The sequence below is a fragment of the Solenopsis invicta genome, chromosome 4 (assembly GCF_016802725.1).
Source record: "Solenopsis invicta isolate M01_SB chromosome 4, UNIL_Sinv_3.0, whole genome shotgun sequence".
In the NCBI taxonomy this organism is placed as follows: Eukaryota; Metazoa; Arthropoda; class Insecta; order Hymenoptera; family Formicidae; genus Solenopsis; species Solenopsis invicta.
The window spans coordinates 17266545-17293637 of record NC_052667.1 but is presented as its reverse complement, the minus strand read 5'-3'; the positions used below and the strand labels follow the sequence as shown (position 1 = coordinate 17293637).

At 32.2% G+C, this 27093-nt stretch overlaps 1 protein-coding gene across 2 annotated transcripts in view; it reads right to left on the bottom strand.

Moving 5' to 3' along the window:
• The window catches only part of LOC105197011, a 255685-nt gene that overhangs the window by 147868 nt on the left and 80724 nt on the right, over positions 1-27093 (bottom strand). For both annotated transcript variants that reach the window (XM_039447795.1, XM_039447796.1), the window contains exons 8-10: positions 8391-8630; positions 8225-8315; positions 3997-4241 (exon numbers count right to left, since the gene is read on the bottom strand). In XM_039447795.1, coding sequence (XP_039303729.1) covers positions 3997-4241; positions 8225-8315; positions 8391-8630 — 576 coding nt within the window. The remainder of the gene's footprint in view (positions 1-3996; positions 4242-8224; positions 8316-8390; positions 8631-27093) is intronic.

Here is a 27093-nt window from a genome sequence, read left to right as displayed (position 1 = left end):
AAGACTATGCAGGATTCTAGCCAAAAACCCAGACATCGTCCTGGACTCCATTAGTCTCCCTGATGGGAAAATGGTGACCGGGGAGCGATGTCTGGTTCACTTGCTGGAGGCCAGCTTTCCGGGCTTTCGCAGGGAGGGTGAATTGTTCGCCCATAATGCGGCGGGCTCGCACAGGGCTCGTAAAGCGAACTGGGGATTAGCGGCCAACATTGTCAAGCCCGGAAAAGTGAAATGGGCGATAAACACCTTCAAACCCTTTAAGTCGGCGGGACCAAATCAAGTCTTTCCGGCTTTTTTTACAGGTACAAGACTAGCCCCAGCTGAATCAGTGAAATATCTGGGAGTGATCCTAGAAAAGAAACTGTCCTGGAGGGAATCATCTTGTGTATATATATATATATATATATATATATATATATATATATATACAGTGGATCAAAAAAGTTTTGGCACACTCACTTTTTTAAAAATATCTTTATTTATTGAAATGATATATTAATACAAAATATGTATTTTCGTGTCTTCTAACATACAGAAATAGTGTATTTTTCCCGAACTCGAAATAATGTGTTTATAGAAAATAAAAAAAAGAAAAACAGAAATTTCTTACTCAAAAAAGTATTGGCACACTTGTGATTCTAATATAAAGTCCATAGTTCTTTAGAATTGTTAGACAAAGCAAATTGTTAATATTTTGTGTGCAGGCCTTTGGCACTAATTACAGCTTGTAATCGATTTGGCATCGATTCCACAAGTTTTTGTGTTGTTTCCGGAGAAATTTTTGACCACTCTTCTAATAGTACCTTTTTTAAGTCATTCTTATTGCCTATTTTTCTTTTTCGAATTTGTAAGTCCAATATATGCCAAAGATTTTCTATCGGATTAACGTCTGGTGATTGAGGTGGTGTAAAAAGCTGTTTGGGTACGTTTTGAAGAAGCCACTCTCGTGTTTTTTTGGCCGTGTGTTTTGGATCGTTATCTTACTGAAACTGAAATGTTTCTTGTATGCCTAATTTAATTGCACTCTGTTGTAAATTATCTCGCAACACATCGATATACATTTGAGCATTCATAATTCCTTCGATAAATGCTAAATTTCCAACTCCATTGTACGACATACAACCCCAGACCATTACGTGTCCTCCACCATGTTTCACTGTCGGCTGAATATTCTGCTTTTCCAATTCGGTGTTTGGTCTCCTCCACACAAACTTCTTTCGATCGGATCCAAAAATGTTATACTTGCTCTCGTCAGAAAAAATAACATTCTTCCAAAACTCCATTGATTTATTAATATACGCTTTAGCAAAGCCAAGACGTTTTTGCCTATTTTTGTCGTTTATGAATGGCTTCTTTCTTGCTGTTCTGCCATAAATTTTAGCAGAATGCAGAACATTTCGTACAGTTTGAGCAGAAACTGTCTTTCCCGAAGATGTTTCGATATCGGCAGACAAACTCTGAGCACTCACAAATAGGTTTTTTACTACTTGTTTTATAATATTACGTCGCTCTCTTACTGTTAAGACCTTTGGCCGCCCTGATCGCGGTCTATTTTCCGTAGAATTAGTCTCTTCATACTTTTTTATTATATGTCTCACTGTCGAGAAACTTAACTTTAACGTTTTACCGATTTTTCGATAACTCTCACCGCGTTTACGCAGAAAAACAATTTGGTTTCGTACGAACGCAGACAATTCGCTTTTTTTAGCAGCCATGCTTTCTCTACTGAGCGTAAATCTAGACTGACTGCGTAAATCAAAAGAAGTGAGTTATATAAACAAAGTCTGTTTACATCTGTATCCTTACAATGTAAACAAAAGCGTGTAACTGCGAACTTTATATTAGAATCACAAGTGTGCCAATACTTTTTTGAGTAAGAAATTTCTGTTTTTCTTTTTTTATTTTCTATAAACACATTATTTCGAGTTCGGGAAAAATACACTATTTCTGTATGTTAGAAGACACGAAAATACATATTTTGTATTAATATATCATTTCAATAAATAAAGATATTTTTTAAAAAGTGAGTGTGCCAATACTTTTTTGATCCACTGTATATGTATATATATATATATATATATATATATATATATATATATATATATATATATACACAAGGTGATTCAGAACGACCCATGTGTCCCTGTAAAGACGTGTTCTTGAATAAATTCTGAGATGATTTTCCTGTACGAAAATTTTGTCTGACGCTTACTTTTTGAATAATAAGAGGATAAAGTTAGCAAATCACGGGCTGTGTACACATGGTAGACAAAAGCGGCGCAATTCACCGTCCGACACGGGTAAGCGCCCGCGTCGGACGGTGAGTTGCGCCGCCTTTGTCTACCATGTGTACACGGCCCGTGATTTGCTAACTTTATCCTCTTATTATTCAAAAAGTAAGCGTCGGACAAAATTTTCGTACAGGAAAATTCTTTTCAGATTTATCCACATGGGTCGTTTTGAATCACTCTGTGTATATATCTATATATATATATATATATATATATATACATACTTCCTTAAAAATAAAGAAATTTATATGTAAATTTTCTAAAGATTATTCACTTTTAAATATAATGGAATATTTATATTATACTTTTTACGTTTCAATTATTATAAATATATAACTACATTTGAAAGAACACGTCTAAAAATTGTCTTATAAAACGTTTTTATAACGTTTATTAAATTAGTATAAAAATTGTCTCAAATTTTAAACATTTATTTTTCAGTTTATACGTATAAAATTGATTTTCTACGTTTATTAAACATATTTTTTAACCAACTATGTTGCCTGGATACGCAAATATTCTAGATTCGTTAAAATAACAAATCTGTTGAAGTATAGAGACTGTGTTTGTATATAAGTTTCCTTGCCTACAAGCCCGTTATATTTGAAACAAATATTCAGATCGCCAATGTGTTAAGATCGTACACAATGTTATTGCGTTACCCCTACTCATTGTCAGTTCAGCATCCGTATAATCTCACCACTTGTAAGTTACAGTGAATTCGATGACATAATCAACGCCTTTGAAGATCATTTGTTAGCATAGGCTCTCTTTGACCTATGAAAATCTTTTAATTATTTACGCGGTTTATTATAATATTTTGAATTGTAACATATTGACGAAGGCCAAGCAAGTCCGAAACATGTTCATGTAGTAAATTTGTTATGTAGTAAATCTGTTTCGTTGATACATTATAAATTTATGATTTATTAGATCCCTATATTGCTCGACTCGACCTTTTTTATTAGTATTGTTTAGTATTGTTAAATATTTTAAGCTTGATTATAATTATTGCATTTTAGTAATTAAAAGTTACTGAAAACGTTGATAATTCGGTTTAAAAAATTTTATTTAATTTTGTCCTTTTGTGAAGTATAATCTTTGTAATATCTAATGGAATGTTTTTATAAATAAGTTGATACTATTTGTGATTAATTTTAAGATAAACAATAAAAATTTTAATATTTTATTTAAACCTTTGTAGAATTTTCAATAAATATCTTATAATAACAAAAATAAATTGCATTAAAAACTAGAGGGTTTCAACTTTATAACGATATTTCATTCATTTCAATTTAATTCATTTGTTATCTGTTGACTCTATACTTCCATTACAAATATCTTGCATAATTTTTTATGTAAAAAATTTCTCGTAAAAAATTTCTCGTAAAAAAATTTACAAAATCTTTTTTATACAGAATTTTTCATTCTTTCATTTTCTACTTTTGTGTTTTTGTGTAAAAATTAATATTTAACGATACTTAACAAGAAATTAACAAAGATAAAATTTAAGCTCTATTTGTTTAATTATTTTCTTAGCGGCCGTTATGGTGCAATTATAAACTCTTGTTTTCAATTTAATCTTACGAAAAAATGAAGTTCTATACAAAAATCCACTTGGCATATATTTTTCCGAGCTCATCTTAAATCCTGAAATGACTGAATTAGTAGTTTAATCTCTTGTAACTTATTGCACGTGTATTACATGGAACAAGCCAGCCGATCTCCTCTTGCGATTGGACCGTGATCATCATAAATAACTAAGCTTTTGCCAAACAATGCGTGAGGTCCTGATAAAGATAACATTGAGTCCGTAAAAAGTTTTCGTGTGTATGCCGAAGCGTTGACTTTTCTGCCAGCAATTTCGAGTGTCCCATGCCTCGTTAAATCACCCAAGCGACATAACGAAGCTTCTGCAGCAAAACAAAAGCTATTCAATTTCCAATCTATCTGAAATATTATAAAAATATTATATTAATTTGTGGTCCTGTATATGGATTATATAAAATATACTATATATACTATATATAGGATATACTAAAAGACACTACAAAGTAATATGAAATAAGTTTGCCATTTTAAGGAAGGAAAGTACAGCTAGATTTTTGACAATTTCTACTAACATTATTGTTCAAAAGTTTAGAACATCAAATTTCAAATTTTAAAATATTTTAAAATAAATCCAAATGTATGCAATAAACAATAAATTTTTTGAAAGAATTCGAGCATGTTATTTTCAAGCTGAGAGATCGATAGAAAAGAAAATGCGGAGTTGAAATTGCATGTAAAGGAAAACGACGTTTCACTACGTACCTTTATAGATTATCGATTGATGGGAAAAATAAGATATACTCTATTTTGGATTTATTAGTTCGAGACATTATTCATCGCATTTCTTTAGAGTACGTGTAACAAATTATGTTAGTGCAAAAGAAAAACAGGAATATTCAAAAGTGCGTAGATTATCGAACACTTAATAAGATTATGACTCACAATAATTATTCGCTACCGATAATCAAAGAACAGATTGACGCATTACAAAGAAAACGTTACTTTACGTCGCTAAATCTTAAAGATGGATTTTACTACGTTTATATAAATAAGAATAGCATTAAGTACACCAACATTGAAGCAAAAGAGGCCATTTTTGCTTCAGTGTTGTCTAACTCAGTGAAAAAAAAATCGTACAACGCTCATCAAAAACGCAAATTAAAAGTAAAGATCCACGCTTTCGAATGCTGTAAACCGCATTTGGGTGTAATTTTTATTTCGCGTCGTAGAGCTTTGCAAATTTTGTAAAATATTTTGAGATTTGACGCATCCCCACTTAAATCCACGTAACTTCGTAAACAATCTGTAAATGTTTAATGACTTATCAATTTCAAAACTAGAGATTTCAAAATGCTTTAAATGCTTTAAATGCTTTAAAATGCTTTTTTTTAATTTTTTTTACAATCATTTTTGACAAAGTTACACTCTCTTAAATTACGTCTATTTTTTGGAGTTAGAATAGGTGTTCATGTTATTTTGTTCAACCCTTGTAAATAGTCGTCAACTTTAACGAGTAATATCTTGCTTTTCAGAACAAAGCGACGCTTACTTTGTCACATTCTTTTCACCTAACCTAACCTATCTTGCTTAAATAATTTTTTCCCATTTCCCAAAGTTGAGACCATACACTTTACTTCTCATATTAAATACAATTTATATGTAAAATTTCAGATTGATCGAGGAAATAGTATTTAGAAAAACAACCAAATTTTATTTTAATAAAATAACTGCTTTATTACTTTAGCACAGTTTTTGCAAAATTTTTCTTAATTCATGATGTCGTTATTATTCATTTGTACAATCTAGAGGCGCGGTCGCGACTCGCGCCTATGTAGAAAATTTTTTTTTTTATGAAAGTCGCAGACCGACCCTCTTTTACGCGAGTCAGCGAGTTCCAAGCACGCGAGATTATCAGATCTCAATAACGGCTAAACCGATCAAGTTCTGAGAAGTCTCAAACGATAGCATGGCCCCGACTTGTATAATAAAAGTGTTTTTATTTTTTCTCTCCGTGCCCTACGAGCGGAGATATCGCGACGCAAAGTCTAAATATTCTACATTTCATTTAAGAAACGTCGTCGTCGCCCTCAGGAATTCTCCCTTTCATATTTTTGACACGAGTAGCGCTGGCATACATCAGTCAGCCGTATGCAACTTGTGATGTACTTGTGGTGTATGTGGTGTAGTACTTCTTGTCATCATCATCATATCCGTTGTGACAGGTTCTTTAACCTGATCTTTATTCGTCAGTCATTAACAATAATCTTGGTAAGAGTCTCTGACTAGCTTTGTTTTATTTTTTTTTTTTATTGTAAATTTATATATTTTATTATAATTTATTGCAGACATAAGGATTGCATTGAACATTGAGCTACAAAATAAATTATGATCAGAAATATTTAAATAGTCCGTCAGTGGAGGAGACAGACATTGCGCTGCAAATAGATAATAAAATATCACAAGAACACGATGCCGATATTGAAAAAAATATAATATAACAATTGTCAACTTTAAACAATCCGTTTTTCATGAAAGCTATGGAAAAGTACATGTCATGTGAATTATATAAAAACGATACGGTGGATGCTCGCATAATACTTATAATTCCAAAACAAGGTCAGATACATAATTTAAACGTATATATATATATATATATATATATATATATATATATATATATATAAAACACTACAAAACGCGTGATATCAGTACAAATAAATTACCTTTTCAAAAAAAAGGTAAAAAAAAGCGCCTATGTGTGTTGCGCGCAATTTATTTTGAAATTGTGTAATCTAATAAAAATGATATACATTTATAAAAAAAAATGTGTGAAATCTTTTAAAGTGCGCTTATTATAAAAAGAATATACTTTTTCTACAAAATTAAAGTAGTCGTATTTGTATTTTCTTTCAAAAACATTCCTATTCTAACCCAACTGGTAGTATCTTCAATTTTTATACAAAACCCACGTGGTACTATCTCTGTATTATTATTAAAAAATCTTCGTATTTTAAAAATGCAAGTGATAGCATCTTTAATTCTCATTGAAAAATTTTATTCTAACCCAAGTAATATTTCCTTAAATATTGTGTAATTTAATTCAACCTAAATGCATTTTTCCAAAAAATCTTTAAAACAATCAAAGTACTATTTTTGTATTTCCATTGAAAAATCTTTCAATTTTAACCCAAGTGGTTGTATTTAATTTTAATAAGTTTCAATGGAATATATAACATTTAATTTAAAAGATTAAAGAGGAAACGGTACAAAATGAGAAAATTTTATTGAAATAAAAAATTTTTGATGTACAAAAACATGGCGCTGCTAGATAGGAAAAACAATGAGAAGAATTGAATAATTTCTGTACAAAACCTAATTGCTACTATTTCTGTATTGTCATTGAAAATCTTCCAAACCAAGTGGAATTTAATTGAAAATAAATAATATATTAAAATTTTTAATCTAATTTAACCTCAATAATTTATATTTTAACAGAATTTTTATTTTTTTAAATAAAATTCAAGTGGTATCTTAAGTTTAACTTACAATAAGAATTACTTAAATGTTAAAGAAACTAAAACTTATTTCGCAAATTTTTTTTATAACGCATATCTTACAATTGTTACATTTATTGCGTTCTTTCTTACGTCTTTTCTGCTTTTTCTATCTAGCAGCGCCATGTTTTTGTACATCAAAAATTTTTTATTTCAATAAAATTTTCTCATTTTGTACCGTTTCCTCTTTAATCTTTTAAATTAAATGTTATATATTCCATTGAAACTTATTAAAATTAAATACAACCACTTGGGTTAAAATTGAAAGATTTTTCAATGGAAATACAAAAATAGTACTTTGATTGTTTAAAAGATTTTTTGGAAAAATGCATTTAGGTTGAATTAAATTACACAATATTTAAGGAAATACTACTTGGGTTAAAATAAAATTTTTCAATGAGAATTAAAGATGCTGTCACTTGAATTTTTAAAATACGAAGATTTTTTAATAACAATACAGAGATAGTACCACGTGGGTTTTGTATAAAAATTGAAGATACTACCAGTTGGGTTAGAATAGGAATGTTTTTCAAAGAAAATACAAATACGACTACTTTAATTTTGTAGAAAAAGTATATTCTTTTTATAATAAGCGCACTTTAAAAGATTTCACACATTTTTTTTTTTTTTTTTTATAAATGTATATCATTTTTATTAGATTACACAATTTCAAAATAAATTGCGCGCAACACACATAGGCGCTTTTTTTTACCTTTTTTTAAAAAAAGTAATTTATTTGTACTGATATGCTTTACACTTTACACCAAAAACATAATATCATATTTTTTATTTTTTTTAATCAGAAAATTAAAAATAAAATTTCAATACCTTATATGGATTGTAAGCTGATCCGGTGCTCAAACATCGATTTGTCCAGTTATAAAAGTCTTTTCCCGGTGAATTTTCATGTATCATCCATCTAAATAATAAATTTTACACATACATAAATGACTATTATTTATGGTAGTAAAAATATTTTAAAAGCAAAATTTACTTATGATCCACAGTATTATTTATTGCATTGCCGTCTGCATGCACAAGATGCTCTATTATTATAATAGTGTCCATTTCGGGTTCATCTCTAGGCTGTCGAAAAAGTATCTCACCAACAATAGGATATCTGAATATCACTTTTGCCGTGTACATCGGCATTTGCCAATCGGTATGCGGTATATAAAGGATGAACGTGCCACAAACCCACGGAATCATGCCTGTGTTATCAGTCTCATTGTATCTAATAAAAAAATACTTTTTACAATTTCATTTAAATACATTACGAAGAAACTCTTATAATATATAAAATACCTTATAAGATTATCGGACGTTCTTTTATAAACGAATTATTTAGAATATTTTAACAATAAAACGAAAACCGTAATACGAAAATGCCGAGGTTATAATAATTTTTAAATAAATAGAAACAATTAGAGAAGTTCTAGTGCTACTCCCTAGTCAATAAACAGTTTATTCTAAAAACTATATAAAACAATTAAAACAATAATACAATACAAATCCTAATAAGATCAGGAAGAGTAATAACAAATTGAAATAATGAATATATAATATAACATTACCGGTCGAAAGCAATTCATAGTGTTCAATAATTTTTTCTGGGTAAATTTATAAAATTTATAAAAAAGTGGGAGCCAATTTGGTGAATACGGTGGATGTTGTAATAATTTGAACTTTAATTATTACATTAATCATCGCACACATCTGATGCCTATTTTAACCTTCCGAAATCCTATTTCTTGGACGTCTTAAAAAAATTGGAGAAACGCTAAGAAAAATATATTGAGCTAAAAAAGGAAATTATGTTGAAAAATAAAAAAAAAATCTACCCAAAATAATTTGTTTTTCTATCACTTTCTAAGGACTTATTGAACAACTTTCATATTACATTTGATTTCATTTTTAAAGCCGCGTTTTAAAACCGGCAAAATTACGACGCACAGTTTTGAGGAATTTTGTAAAAGTTTATAAATTCACTTGGAAACAAATTATTAAGTACTAAAAACTGCTTTCGATTGATAATGCCGTATTCATTATTTCAATTTGTAAAAATAATAATATAAAAGCATTATCAACAATATTTAATTTGCTAGTGTCATTATACCTAATCATAATTAATTTTGTTATTTTTAAAATGTGAAGAAAGTTACGATAAATCTAAGACTTATTCGATGTAAATACCAAAAGTAGGAAAAAATATGAACCTAATGTTTATTTATTATTACTTAAAAAATAATAAATAAAATTTAATCAAAATTGAAAATACATAATCTAATATTTATTATTAAAAAATCATCATATTCTTATATATTATATTAAGTATACACTGCTTTATACTTCGTATTAAACTCGACAACATTGCATTATTTAAGACTTAGTAGCATTGTATAAATTAACTTAAGATCTTTGATATAAACTGTGGAATGTATCTTTATCACTCATTGTCAGTTAAAAAAAAAATGATAGGTTTGGTCAGTCTATTTGAGACTGTCATATGCGCCGTATATGTCATACATGCCTTACAAGAAACGTTTGCAAACCCGAAAATTCAAAAAAATCTAAAATTTTGTGTACACATACAGGAGTTCATCCATAAGACAAAAATATTTTTTGTTTGTGGCCAATTTCTGTTTAAAGGGGTGAAACACTCTTTCGAAAAAAAATCAGTTTTTTTCTTTCCAAGTGAGTATCATCAAAACTATAAGAGATAGAAAAAAATGTTTTGAATAAAAGTTGAATGGCTCGAAGAGTACTTTACAAAAATAATTAAAAATAATTTTTTTTGTTATTTTTTATACTTTTTCCACTACTTCACATTTGTTTTTTAAAATTTTTAAATATTTTAATGACAAAATTAGAGTTTACTTTTTTACGAATTTAACCATATATAACAAAGTGTCTTTCCAATGTACCATTTTTGAAAAATAATAACAAACTGCTTATATATGCACGCTATACGTACCTGTTCGTGCGCTTAATTGATTTTTCCGTGCTGGATTCGTCTCATACGTATCGTTAATCACTTATTACGTAAAAGAGCATTGAAGGCAAATCAGTATAGTATTATACAATGAATATTAAAACAAGATTTTTTTTAATAATAATAATAATAATAATAATAATAATACTTGAAATAATAAAGTAATAATGAGTTTTTTAAACGAGATTATTAAAATCAGTCAAATATTTTTAGCAATGTCAGGGTATGTACGCAATATTTTATTCATAAATCGTTTTTAATTGTACAAAGTATTGCGTACATACTTTGACATCGCCAAAAATATTTGACTGATTTTAATAGTCTGGTTTAAAATACTCATTATTATATTATTATTTCAATTATTATTATTATATTTAAAAAAATTATTTTAATATTATTTTAATATAATAAATTTATTGTACTATACTGATTTGCCTTCAATGCTCTTTCATGTAATAAGCGATTGACAATACATATGAGACAAATCTGTTCCAGCATAGAAAAATCGAACATACGAACAGGTACGTATAACGTGCATATATAAAAAATTTGTTATTATTTTTTAAAAATAGTACATCAGAAGGACACTTTATTATATATGGTTGAATTCGTATAAAAATAAGCTTTAATTCTGTCATTAAAATATTTAAAAATTTTAAAAAACAAATGTGAAGTGGTGGAAGAAGTATAAAAAACAATAAAAAATTTTTTTTAATTATTGTTGTAACGTACTTTTCAAGCCATTCAACTTTTATTCGGAACATTTTTTTTCTATCTCTTATAGTTTCGACAATATTCGCTTGTAAAAAAACTGATTTTTTTCAAAAGAGTGTTTTTCCCCCTTAAACTGAAATTGAGCACGAACAAAAAATATTTTTGTGTTATGGATAAACTCCTATATGTATACACAAAATTTCAGAATTTTTTGAATTTCTAGGTGCGCAAATGTTCCTTGTAAGCTATCTCTCCCTTTGGTGCGCGCTACTCATCGACGCCTACTGTCGGACCGCAGTACCGCGATGGGCGGTACGACTGTTTGTTTCTCCGCACGCTCTTATTTGTTTGATTTTAATATTTTATATCTCAAAAATTATTGCAATATTTGTAATAATTTTCGAGTTATAAAATATTAAAATTAGACGAATAAGAGCACGCGGAAAGGCAAACGGTCGGTCGCCTGAACCGCAGGACTGTCCATCGCGGCCTGACAGTAGCCGACAGTGAGTAGGGCGTGGCAAGGAGAAGGATGCCTTTCAACGCCACAACCTCATGCCTCCACACCTCGCCAATGCTCGTGTCAACGCTATATACTTGCAATTACGATTATTAAGTATTTTGTTCTTAGTAATATTTAAAGCATTTTTTATAGCAAAAAGCCAAAGTTAAATAATGTGACTTCGCGAATGTAGAATCATACCTCTTATTCTAAAGAACAAGAATGCAGTAAATATTACAACAATAGTTTGAATTAGTCATATTTGAGTCCCACCATTATGTGTAATTTTAAAAATAAATATAAACTGTTACTTTTTTTATACTTTTAAACATAGCACGATATTTGGAGAAAGTATGGTGCTGATTATCGCAGTTGTAATAGAATATTTTGCTTTACAATCATCAATTTAAGCACAGTTACAGCAGTAACAGACTTTTTAATGTTAGATTTTATACATTTTCTTATAATAATGTATTAAATTACATTTGTCGACATTACTTACATTTATAGTAACAATGTGCTATATTATTACGTAAATATTTCTAATAAAAAGTGTCGCTAGAATTGTGATAAAATTATAATTAGCATATTATTTATCCGAATGTCTTACTGTGTTTAATATGAAAAATGTAAAGAAATGGTGATCGTTTAAATTTTTTTTTTAATTACACATAATGGTGAGATTTGAGTAGTATTAATTAGAACTGTTTAAAGAGATAATATACTGTGTTCTTGTACTTCAGAATGAGTAGTGTAATGCTACATTCGCAAAGTCACATTATTTAACTTTTTGTTTTTTTGCTATAAAAATGCTATAAATATTACAAAGAACAAAATACCTATTAATCGTGATCGCGAGTGTATAGCGTTGACGCGAGCGTTGAAGTGATGGGAGGATATAAAGGAACGACGGTGCCAAGTTATCTTTCTCCTCCCCGCGCACTACTCACTGTCGCATACTGTCGGTTCGCGTTTGGCGGTCTTATAGTTCAGGCGAGCGACCGCTTGTCTCTCCGCACGCTCTTATTCCTCTGACTTTGATATTTTATAACTCAAAAATTATTGCAATTATCGCAAAATAGTATTAGATTTTTTATTTATCTTGATCCCTTCTATCTCATTGTGACAATCTGTATACAACGAACGGGATCCGATAACGCATGGTGCGATAGCCCACCAGCCAATCATCTTGACTTATCTAACCTAATCAACGGAAAAACTCTAGGTTGCTGTGAGTGGTGGTGTGCTATCGGTCCCGTGTGCTATTGGGATCCGCCCATATACAATGGTCTGGGACACCTTATATACGGGGTGTTTGATAAAACCTACTTATGCCCTCATGGGTTTATACAACAGATCTAACTGAGACGAAAAGTCCTTTACCATTTTTTAAAATTCGCAATAGTTACCAAGATAAAAATTAATAAAATTGGCAAATGAGAACATACTTTTCCAACCCACTACACGCGGGGACCGCCCATCGGTCGCCAAACCAGTGGCAGCCGCAGCAGGCGGCGCGGTGAGAAGAGAAAAGCAGCAATGACTGTCTTACCCGTCTCACCGCGCCACCTGTCGTGGCAGCCTATGGTTTGATGATCGACGGGCGGTCCCCACATGCAGTGGGTAGGGAATGAATGTGGTCATTTGACGACTTTATTAATTTTTATCTTGGTAACTATTGTGAATTTTGAAAAATAGTAAAAGACTTTTCTCAGTTTGACCTGCTCTATCAACCCACAAGAACATAAGTAAGTTTTATCAAACATCCTGTATGTACATGAATATATATTATTGTAAATTACCCGTAATTTAATACAATAATTACACACATGCGTTCCATTCTATGGCATGCCATATAATCCTTCTGCAACAAAATACTATAAAAATTTGATAATTGTAGTATTTGCAGTACAGTAACTACATGTATGTGATACGTCATATGTAATAATTTCGGGCGGAATTACAGTAACCATATGGATTATAATATCTAGCCAGTGATATCTTTTCGTAAGGGGAAAGAAGTAGTTGGGTGATACGGGATGAGGAAAAAGCAAAATTATTGGCTAGACATTTATATGAAGTATTCTAACAATTACAATAAATGTTGCATTAACCATAGAATATAAAAACGATGTGCACATAAAACTTATGACGCTAAGATTACGCAAGAAATTAACAAAAATATAAAATAGAAAAAGCGCCAGGAATTGATAAGATAATAACCAGAATGTTCAAAGAATGATCATAAAAGGCGGTTATGTTAATTACTACAATTATATCTTTAATGCTTACATTAGATTAGAATATGCATGATATTTTTAAAACAGCACAGTTTATTATGATACATATATCCAATAAACCTGTCTAAGAAGTAACATTGTACAGACCAATCTCGCTGTTTCCGATATTATCAAAACTATTTGAAAAATTACTCTTTAAACGACTTAAGCCATTGTTAAAATATCAAATCATCAACTTGGATTCCGTAATCAACACTCAACCATAGACCAAATACATAAGGTAACCTCAATAAATGAGAAAGCCTTCGCGGAAGGAATGTACTGCTCACGGGTGTTTTCAGATGTTGCACAGGCATTCGATAGGGTATGGCATAAATTGAGCGAGATGCTATCAGATAATTGTAGAATACTAGAGTCATCTCTTTCAGAACGTAAGTTTAGAGTAAAGTATGAAGAGGCAAAATCTGCATTCTATTCAATAAAAGTTAGAGTTCCGCAAGGTAGTGTCCTACGCCAATCTTATATCTAACATTTACCACAGATACATCGACAAAAAAAAACTGTCATAACCACTTTTGCTGATGATACAGCTATAATGGCTGTGATGAAATTGTAAGTTAAAGCAAATAAAAATCAATTCGCTTTGAATCAAATCGTAAAATGAACTACAGACTAGAAAATCAAATTCAACCAGTCAAATTCGACACATGTTACTTTCATGCTACAGCGTGTGGATCTAGATCAGAGAGTACAATTAGACAATCAACAAATACCATAGGGTAACTCGCCAAAGTAATGGGCATGCAACTTGACGCAAAATTGATGTGGAAATATCACCTACAAAAGAAAGCAAAACAAATCTGAATAAAAATACGTCAAATGTATTGGCTAATTGGATGTAAATCACAATTGGATTTTTATCACAAAAGATTAATTTACCTCATGGTAATCAGGCCTATATGGACATATGAGTTTCAACTGTGGGGATGTTAGAATTTTAATAAAATGATTATACAACGAATCTAAAACGGAATCATACGCATAATTTGTATAATTTTTATAATTTGTATAAATTATGACTTAATCGTATAAAATATGAACAAGGGATTATTTATAACTACTCTGCTCGACGTTTTGTGTGAAACTGATCACTGTTTTTATTATAACAGGAAATTTACTGGTTCATCATTCAAATTTTAATTCAATGTATTTAATTATACAGGTCAGAAAACTAAAACTTATGCTCTTGTGAGTTGATAGAGCGAGTCGTATTGACATGGAAGGTATGCAAACACGAAAATTCAAAAATGTCTGAAATTTTGTGTACACATAGAGGAGTTTATCCATAACCAAAAAATATTTTTTGTTCGTGCCCGATTTCAGTTTAAGGAGATAAAACACCCCTTTGAAAAAAATCGGTTTTTTCTATCGAAGCGTATATCGTCGAAACTGTAAGAGATAAAAAAAATGTTCTAAATAAATGGTTTGAATGGCTCGAAAAGTACTTTATAACAGCAAAAAAATTTCTTTTTAATTTTTTTTATATTTTCCTCCACCACATACCTATTTTGTCAAAATTTTTATTTCTTTTTATAAGCAAAATAAAGCTTATTTTATTATGAATTCAACGGTATATGATAAAGTCATAATGCAACATTTTTATTTTCCAAAAATAATTAAAAATCACCCCATAACGCATTGTACGCGCACCCGTCCGTCTACTATGGAAATGTCCCTCTTCGATGTTGACGAGTGTTTGTAGTACAAATAAAAATAAAGGACACGTATTTTTTTATACGTGTCCAATCTCACTTTTAGGGGGTGAAACACCTCTTTGAAAAAAATCGTTTTTTTTTTTTCTTTTAAAGCATGTATCGTCGAAATTATAAAAGATAGAAAAAAATGTTTTAAATGAAAGTTAAATGGGTTGAAGAGTACTTCACAACAATAATTAAAAAATATTTGTTTTTACTTTTTTATACTTTTCCCACCATTTTAAATTTGTTTTTAAAAATTTTCAAGTATTTTAATGACGGAATTAAAGCTTGTTTTTATACAAACCCAACCATATATAACAAAGTGTCTTTCCGAGGTACCATTCTTGAACAATACTAATAACCTCCTTATATATGCACGCTATACGTACTTGTTCGTGTGCTCAATTTTTCCGCGCTGAAACGGATTCGTCTCATAAGTATCACTAATCCCGTATTACGCAAAAGAGTGTTAAAAACAAATCAGTATAGTACAGTAAATATTAAAATAAGAGTTTTTTAATAATAATACTGTAACGGTACGCGATTTCGGTGTGACGGTGCGGGAATTCCGGGATCGGTCCGGATAAGGCTCGTCGGTTGGTCAGGAGTCCGTAATGATTATACCCAGTGTTTCAAGTAGACAAAATAGAGAATGATTTATTTAGGACATGAGTGGTAGTTGTGACAGAACAATAATTGCGAAATGGACGCGCAAGAAAGAGTTAACAAAAATGAAAGAGAGCTCGTCGATGTCCAGCCAATCGCTGGTAATCGGATCTAGTTGCGCGACAGAGTGACTTCGGAGACAAAAGGTTTATTCACGATTTATACTTAAACAAAAGAGCTTAACTACTTATTTACATACTTAGGCTAAACTAGTGTGTAGTCGGATACTATGCGGTGAGCTATGCGGGCTGTTCGCCCGTACGGTCGGGAAATCGCGGGGCGTGGCGGGATTGGCTAACGCGGTGGTGTAAGCACGTGCGCAAGTGCGCCTCCGCGATTCGCCCGAGCGCGCCCCGTGCAAGTGGGGCGCTCGATCGACAGGTTGCTTATGTCCTGCCGATGAACAGGTTACGAAACGTGGCCGTACGTCGGTGCGGCAGCAAAGGTATTCGAGGACGACGGGGATTGGTCGAGAATGCTCGGCCGGTGATGATGACGAAAATGCTCGTCGAGGATCTCGGACGTGATTGGTCGAGAATGCTCGGCCGGTGATAATGACGAGAATGCTCGTTGAGGATATCGGAGCCGACTGGTCGAAGATACTCGGCCGAGGATATCGACGGGAATGCCCGTCGAGGATGTCGGAGTGCGACAAGAATGCTCGTCTTAAAGAAGCGATCGAGACTGCTCGGTCTGTGGACGGGTCGGATAGTCGGACGGATCTGCCTTGTGCTTTCTCACTGCCGGCTTATACAGGGTGCGAGAAAAGTTCCGGGACGGCGAAATATCTCGAAAACTAAGCATTTTAGGAAAAAGTGTTTCAGACAAAAGTTGTAGGGTTTAAAAAGATCTATTTACTGATCTTATCAGTTTGACCTTGGATGGCGTCGCCAAGGTCAGATCGAAATTACATTAACTTTTTTAAATGGAACACCTAACTTTTTATTACATATTCTTGTAGCTTATCTCGAGACCTTTCCAAAACATTACAAGAAAGTTTATTTTCGTTGAGTACTTTCCGAGTTGTGAGGCTTGAAAGCTACAGTGTACTGTAGTGTGGGTCCAGCCAGTTAAGGCAAGAGTGGCGTGTGGGTCCGGCCAGTTAAGGCAAGTGTGGCGTGTGTCCGGCCAGTTAAGGCAAGTGTGGCGTGTGTCCGGCCAGTTAAGGCAAGTGTGGCGTGTGTCCGGCCAGTTAAGACAAGAGTGGCTGGACCCACACTACAGTACACTGTAGCTTTCAAGCCTCACAACTCGGAAAGTACTCAACGAAAATAAACTTTCTTGTAATGTTTTGGAAAGGTCTCGAGATAAGCTACAAGAATATGCAATAAAAAGTTAGGTGTTCCATTTAAAAAAGTTAATGTAATTTCGATCTGACCTTGGCGACGCCATCCAAGGTCAAACTGATAAGATCAGTAAATAGATCTTTTTAAACCCTACAACTTTTGTCTGAAACACTTTTTCCTAAAATGCTTAGTTTTCGAGATATTTCGCCGTCCCGGAACTTTTCTCGCACCCTGTATATCCGAACGCGCGGTTGGGCAAGCCAATCCGCGCGCTCGGTCGGCCAAGCCGGAGTGGGAGCGTTGTGGAACGCCACGGTCGGCGCGCGTGTCGCCGCGTGGTTGCACAGCGAAGTTCGGTCATGCGCGCACGTGGTCTCGTGCCACGCTCGGCGTTCGTTGTTCGGTGGACGGAACGGAGGCGCACGGACGATGGAGGGGCGTATCGTTACAATACTAATAATAATTGAAAGAATAACAAATTTGGCCCATTTCTTGGACCTCGAATTTTAAACTTTCTTTTATGCCTAATAGTATTATATAATAAAACATTAATCCCAGAGAAATTTTAAGATGAGCATAAGCGCGGTTCCGGAAACATAAAGGGTTAAAAGTGATGGTTTTTCATAACACAAGGCGCTGTTCTCAGAGTTCTTTTCTGTTGTTTACATAAAAGTTATTATTTTCCATGTATTTTTGTGTGCTAAACACAAATCTGTTAAACAAATTGCTCTATCACGTCAGATTTCTTAGAAAAGTGTCAAAAATGATCATTTTTACTTTATCATGGCGTTAAAAAAAATCTATTTCTATTTATCTAAAATATCTATCACTCACATTAAAAAAACACCCCAATCTGTGAGAGCCAATAGGGCTCACATTAAAAAAGCACCTCAATCTGTGAGAGGCAAGGGAATTTTTAGTAAAAAAGCATTTCGATCCGTGAAAGACGGTGTCACTTCAACTCTATCTATCTCGGTGAGTTTTCATACTAGACGAAAACTAAAATCACATTATAATCCGGGATAAAAATCCATAAGAAACAACGTTTCATTTTGTTATATATACCGGGTGACCCATTTTAAAGTATCCCCTAGAATATTTCGAAAACTAAACATTTTCAGCAAAAATGTTTCAAACAAAAGTTATCTGGTTTCGAGGGGGACATAAGTTGGTGGTATTAATTTGACCTTGTATAGTTGCTTGAAGGCCACGTGAAGGTCACTTTCAATTTTTTAAATGGACCCATACAGCACAGAAGATTCCAGCAACATTGCAGCAACGTTGCAATGTTCCAGATTGCAATGCAATATTACGGAGACATTGCAGAAACATAAATTAACAATATGCCTGCAACATCGCATGGCATATGCCAGTAATATTGCGGAAACATTGCAATATCATAATTTTTTAATAAAGTAATGGCAATAAAGAGCCAAAGCAGAATATTCGCGTATAATAATATATTAATTTAACTCATCCATAATTATTCATCCGCATTTAGCAAAGGTCGGGCGACGTTACTAAATTTTCCGCTCAATCTTTACATTCCCCAACAGTACAACCGTCCATATATCGACTGTAAGTCGACTCATCCAAGTCAGGCTTTCAAAGTTGACTGCAAATTGACTTTGCATAGACGTCTGCAGACATCCTTTAAATGTTGACTCTAAGACATCTAGAAAAAGGCATGCGGTCCAGTGGTGCTGTGTGCATCATAGTATTGTTAAGAAACATAAATATTTATATCAATAGATGAAATAGGTCCATATATGAAGAAATCGATCTACTGCCCAATGAACAATCTTTTCTAATTGTTTTTTTAATAAAATTTTTTTTATATTTAATTTAATTATTCTATTGTATTGATATATATTTTCTAATTGCATCTTATTTAAACAAATAACAGAAAAGTTATTCCAGATGCTATTCTGCATTTGCAAAATTAGTAAAAAAACTATAATTTTATATTTGTTTATATAAATGTTGTGCTTTAATTATACATATTTCATTTTTTTGATAACGTATATTGACCTGATCTACTAGTTATCAGCACATATCAGCATAAAGTGTTCACAGGTCATCATGAGGAATCAGTTCGCAGCGATCACGGAGGTCAAGCAACGTTCATCGGAGTCGCGACTTGGATGGGTGACCGCTTAGAAATTTCCGAAAAAATATTCCCGAGATTTTTTTTTGCAAAAAATGTTTTTAAAATGTTACACAAATATTGTTTTGTTTATTGAAATTATGTGATGTAATAATATTTATGTGAATATTTTGGAAAAATGGGATGTTTTAATGCAATATTTCAAAAAGCGGACATCTTAATGTTGCTGCAATGTTCCAGCAATGTTGCAGCAATGTTTCGCAATCAAAATGCAATATTACAATGTTTCAATGAAATCATTCTGCAATGTCTCTGTGTTGTATGGGGAACGGCCTACTTTTTATTACATATTCTTGTAGCTTATCTTGAGACGTTTCCAAAACATTATAAACAAATGTTTTTTTGTTAAGTATTTTTCGAGTTGTGAGGCTTAAAAGTTAATTTTTCAAGAAATACACTTTAGATCAAAAAATTAAAAAAAAACTAAAAAAAAACTAAAAAAAATTTAAAAAATGTGTTTAATATTTTTTTAAATGCTATGTAATAATGGCTATATTTTTTCATCATACCGCCGGCTTTAGCGTTACCGATGTACACCGCGAGGAGGTAGCACGGTCGAATTTTGTACATCATGTAGCCCTTAAAAGGGCTGACGTTATAATTGATCTTTTTAAGCAATAAGGTTCTCAAAAGTGGCACCGTTAACCTGTTGACAAAGCTGGATTCGGCGTTGAAAATGAGTAACAGTATACAGAAGTACTCAGAAGTCAGAAGCAGACTTCAAAAAGTTTTCATCGTTTTGAATTTGCTGTACTGCCCACTGACAAAACAATTGCCGTTCTTCGTGATCCTGCTCATTTAATGCTTGGTTCAAAGACACATGAGTGTTTACATTGTATCCACACTGTATCCACGTTACATCCAAATAGTTACATCTGAACCTTAAAGTCAATAAAGTCTTTTGTTTTGTGTCTTCCTTGTGTGTAAAAGTTTTCATTATCTGTTACTTCGATTTCTGAACAAATTATTAGATTTATATCATCTGAGAATCGGGCGGAATGGGTGATTACTCTCCGAATGAAATCATGGATATTCTCTTTGTTTTAAGAGAATGCCACTGTTTTATAAAAGAGCAGCAGTATTGTATCGTAGACGATATCCTATGCGACTGCATCACCCGAATGCTTCCGCAATTTGCAAAATTGAATCAAGAATTCGAAGAGGAAATATTCGGCGACAACAAAAATGACGTATAATCGACGATTATCGTATGAATGCGCGTTTTCTTACAGTTTTGGCGACAGTTCATTTGAACCCTAACATATCAACGCCCCAAATTCAAATTCAAATTGGTATCCCAAGAGAGACTGCGCAAAGATACAAAGATTGAAAGTCGTGAAGTACCACCCTTACCATTTGTCTTTGAATCAAGCGTTAAATAAGCAGAATCACGGCTATTGTTTTGTCAGTGGGCAGTACAGCAAATTCAAAACGATGAAAACTTTTTCAAGTTCGTAATGTTCTCTGACGAAGCCACATTTCACAGTGATGGATCATTGAATCGACACAACAGCCACTACTGGGTCCCCATGAACCCACATTGGATGCAGCAAATAGATCATTAACACCGCTGGACCGTCAATGTGTGGTACGGAATTGTAAATGGCTACCTCATTGGTCCCTATTGATAACACTGTCAACGGTGAAAGTTACTTGCGACTGCTAAGAGACGATCTTCCATTTTTGCTAGAAAACGTTGATCTGCATACAAGAATGAGAATGTGGTTTCAGCAAGATGGTGCTCCTCCACATTTTGCACACGTCGTAAGGAACTACCTTAATGAAATGTATCCTGAAAAGTATTAGGCAGAGGAGGTCCAATTAAGTGGCCATCAAGGACACCAGATTTAATTGCTCCTGACTGCTCTACTTGTGGGGCTTCCTCAAAAATTATGTCTATCGAGAAAGACCACCCGAGCCGATATGATAGAAAGAATTCAAATAGCGTGCAATAATATCACACGCGATACATTTTTGCATATTGTTACTCATTTTCAACGCCGAATCCAGCTTTGTCAACAGATTAACGGTGCCACTTTTGAGCACCTTACTGCTTAAAAAGATCAATTATAACATCAGCCCTTTTAAGGGCTACATGATGTACAAAATCCGACCGTGCTACCTCCTCGCGGTGTACATCGGGTAACGCTAAAGCCGACGGTATAATGAAAAAATATAGCCATTATTACATAGCATTAAAAAAAATATCAAACACCTGTTTTTTTTTTAATTTTTTTATCTAAAGTGTATTTCTTGAAAAATTAAATTTCAAACCTCACAACTCGAAAAATACTTAACAAAAAAACATTTGTTTATAGTGTTTTGGAAACGTGTCAAGATAAGCTACAAGAATATGTAATAAAAAGTAGGCCATTCCATTAAAAAAAATTGAAAGTGACCTTCATGTGGCCTTCAAGCAACTATTCAAGGTCAAATTAATAACAGCACCTTATGTCCTCTTCGAAACCATATAACTTTTGTCTGAAACATTTTTGCTGAAAATGCTTAGTTTTCGAAATTTTCTAGGGGATACTTTAAAATGGATCACCCGGTATATATGTATATATAGGGCATTTTCCGTCAAAAAGGCCACCTTTGCTGCCCATTTCAATTTTTGAGATAAAATGTTCCACAAAGGCTTGAAATTTTTGTTAAAATGTCTATTTTTTTATGTCGTTGGGCCTTTTGGAAAATTTAAAATGACGGACCCAATATCACAATTAAAATGGAAAAAGCCTTTAAAAAATACATAATAACGTAAATAAATGTGCAAGATGTGACGTAGCGGAGGTCTGATCCTTATGTGTAAGTGTGTGTGTGTGTGTGTGTGTGTGTGTGTGTGCGCGCGCGCGCGTGCGTGTGCGTGTGCGTATGCGTGTGCGTGTGCGCGCGCGCGCGCGTGTGTGTGTGTGTGTGTGTGTGTAGAGGGGATGCGCTTGCGCACTCACTTGTGTGCGTGTATAAATAAATCACCTAAAAATCTATCCTTGTTCAACATGATCTGGCTATCAAGAAATTTGCATATAAAATTTCGAATTATTTCATCATCCTCGTTCAGAAAAAGTACGTCACAAAAAACCTATGGCACAAAAAATATAGTTTTTTAAAAAAAACATTTTCTCCACAGAATAATAGTAATCCAGTCGACACAATTTGTAACTGCTATATAATCAGAGAATAATAGTTTATATAACAAATGTTTCATAATATTTACATCACAGCTATGTCTATTGCTTCTTTCTATCTAATATAAATGTGCAATTGTTACATAGTATTAGCATAACAAATATGTAATGCTCCAATATATAATCAGTATTGTAACATGATATTGTCGCAATATAAAATCAATATAATTAATTAGTTACATGATAATACTATTATTATATAGAATTTAATTATTGGAACTATATAGACGTTTTATATTTTGATGATAGGTTTTCTAACCTATACAATCGCCAACTTTAACGATTGATATCTCGGTTCGCGAGACAGAGCAACACTTTTTTCTTCCAAATTTGTTCATTTTGAGCGAAAACGCTTGAATGAGCTTAATTTCGTCAAAATCGGAGGTGAGGTGGGGTATTCTGAAAAATTACCGTTGATTAAATATTAATGTTACTGTAACGTTAAAGCAACATTGAATAAATTAATGTCAATATACAAAATAAGTTTGTTGACAAAAAGATCTTGATCTTAATGATTAGACAATATTTTTTAAATGCTTTTTTAATGTTCAAAAAAAATTTTTTTTATTTTTAATTTAATTATTGTGTCATATAGATTTGTTTCTAATTGTACTCTTATTTTAACGAATGACAAACAAAATTATTCCAAATGCTATTCCGCATTTGTAATAATCAGTAAAAAAAACTATATTTTTATATATGTTTATATAAATATTATGCTTTAATTATACACGTTTCATCTTTTCTACATATATTCACTTAATCTATCAGTTATATACGCATTAGTATAAAGTGTTCACAGATCATTACGAGGTTTCCAGTTCGCAGCAGTCGCAGAAGTTAAACAACGTCCACCGCGGTCACGACTTAGATGGGTGGCCACTTGGGAATTTTCAAGAGAAAATTCCCGAGATTTTTTTTTGCAAAAAATGTAAAATGCTACAAAAACATGGTTTTGCATTAGAATTATGTGGTGTAACCATATTAATATTTACATTTTAGAGAAATTTTAACATTGATTCAAGGGACATTAGACATTGCTGCAATGTCTCATTAATATTGCGATTAAATATTGCATGAAATGTTGATACAATATTAATGTGCTGTATGAGCTATGATCTACGGTGATTTATTTCAACATAAATATGTCGTCACTGTTACTTACGAAAAAGGGCGAAATTATAATATAGCTACAATATTGCAGTAACTTTCACGTTATATAAAACGAGATATTGAAATGTATAACTATTATATAGTAAACATATAACTGTGTCGACTGGGAAGATTACTTAAAATTACTTTGAAACTTATAATATCCTTTATAACATTTTTTGCAATTGCAAACGTTGACAACAGATTACTTAGTAGAAAAACCGTAAACGGGAAACATACTTTGTTATAGTCAATTCTGTTAGAACACTTTAGATAATATACAATAATCTTTCTTGGTAAAATATATGACAAAGTGATTAACAGTAAGCAAATGTCAAACATATTAATGACAGACTGATAACAAACACCAAGCAGTTTTGTTATTGCAAATAGTGTTAGCAAATATCTCGTAAAAATGCAACAGCATCAGTTGATCAAAATACATAAGATTGACAGTCAATAGCGTACAAGTCGATCGAATATATTGACGACATATTGATTGCATGAACCCAAAAAATCTGTCTGTAAAGTCGTTCACTTGCAAGTAGTACGCGATATCGCCGCTAGATAGTGGCAGAGTTTACATCTCGTAAATAAGAAAACTACACATACGGGATAAAAGGCGCAATAATATTCTTTCATTTTTCAAATTTTCTCGTCTTGTTTTGGATTAGAGAACCTCACAATACGTTTAATAATTACGGAATTCATAGAGTTAATTAATTATGGTTTGCAATTCAGTCAATCAATAAGTTTTTTCAAATATTCAATTCACGTTTTTGTCTCTTTTTTATTGATTTTTATTATTTTCTACAATTATTTTAATTATCTCTTACCTGTACCATATCCAAAATAAAAAATGTCGGCTAAATCTCGTACAGATAGATGTGTGAATTCATTCAAGAAACTTGGTGAAAAAGGACATCGTGATAAAGATTAACGAGTGATACCAAAATTCATTCGAGAAATTTCCTGAGATACCGACCAATTCTAAAATTTGTAGTGCATGTAGGAAAAAAAGTAAGACTGAATATGTTGATATGTCTGTAAATGAATCTAATGATTGTGTCACAAATATGGAATGTGATGGAAGCTTATTAACAACGGATATTAATAACTCAGAGATTTCTTATGATGAAGATAACATTCGATCACCTAGAAAAATTGAACTGGAAGAAATGCTTGATAGTCTTAAACAAAAATTTTTTTGAAACACAATGATACTTTAAGAGTGCGAATTCTCACTATAGCTCCGTCGTTATGGAGTGTAAGAAAAATAGTAAAAGAATTTGATGCATCATGATATTTAGTAAAAAATCTAAGGAATTGAATTCCAGCCATGGCGTATTAGCTGATACTACTACAAGAGTTGAAGAAGTTTTACCGCAAACTACTGTTGAAAAAGTAATTGAGTTTTATAATAGTGATATAAACAGCAGAATAATGTCTGGAATAAAGAATGCCATTTTTTTAATAATTGATAATAAATGGACAATGGTGCAAAAACGTCTTTTACTATTAAATTTAAAAGAACTGCATGCCTTATTTAAAGAATCCAACCCAAAATATGATGTTTGCTTTAGTACATTTGCTAAACTTAGACCTAGAAATCGCATACTCCCTGGGGCTTCTGGAACACATTCTGTTTGTGTTTGCACAATCCATGAAAATGTCAAGTTAATGCCTGATGCAATTGATGTACGGAAACTAACAGAAAATATAGACAAGCCACTTTCCAATTATAAAGATTGTTTGAATGAAATTATATGTAAGGAATCGAATCCTGATTGCTACCTTGATAAATGTGATCAATACCCAGGTACTACCGAACTTTGTACAAAACTTTCTAAACTATTGGACGATTCATGCATTTCTCATGTTTAATGTCCTTATGGACCGGAACTGATCGATCAACTCTATTAACGCAACAGTTAAAAGTTGATGAGTTTGTAAACGAGTTATGCAACAAATTACAAATTCTGAAATCTCATTCATTTATCGCCAAACAACAAATGCTTTTCATTTCAGAAAAAAAAAGAATCTTTGTGAAGATGAAGTAATTGTGATGTTTGACTTTTCTGAAAACTATTCATATGTTTATCAAAATGACTCACAAGCATTTCACTTCAACAATGATCAGTGTACTGTGTTTCCTGTTATTTACTATTATAAAGAAAATTCTGAATTGAAACACAAGAGTAATATACTTTTATTGAAGAGTTTGAAACACGATACCGCTGCCGTTTACACTGTACAAATATTATTAATTCCGGAGATTTTAAAAGTGACAAAAATTTTAAAAGAATATTATATGTGACTGACGGAGAAAACAGCATTTTAAAAATAAATTTCAAATTGCTAACTTAGTGCAGCATAAACATGATTTCAATATTCAAGCAGAGTGGCATTACAGTGCGACTGCTCACGGTAAAAGTGCTTATGATGACATTGGTGCTACTTTTAAAAGAGAGACATGTAAAGCAAGTCTTGTTGCTAAACCACAAGATGCAATACTAACATCTCAAGTTCTTTTTAATTGGGCTAAAAAATATTTTAAGAACATGAAGATTTTTTATTTAAAAAAACTGATCATGAAAAGATAAAAAGAAAACTTCAGAAGAGATTTGAAACTGCACCGCTTGTACCGCAAATTCTTAAGAATCATTGGTTTACAGTTGTGGACAAGAATAAAGTGTTAATCAAAAGGTATTCTAATGATACAAATGGAACACTATGGCAGTTGTAAAAAACAAAAGTAAGAGATATAGAATAAAAAAATATTTCATAAAACATTCATCTATATACACACACAGGCACACGTATACACGTGAGAAGCAAGGGGATTCACTTAAATCAAGTACCCTAAATGTAAGAAGCAAAAGGACTCACGTAAATCAAGCACCCCGAATGTGAGAGGCCAGAGGATTCGCGTAAATCAAGTATTTCAAACGTAAGAGTCAAAGTGACTAATATTGATCAACTAACTCATAAAAGGAGCGTGGGAGTGCATACATACATACAGGAATCAGACCTCCT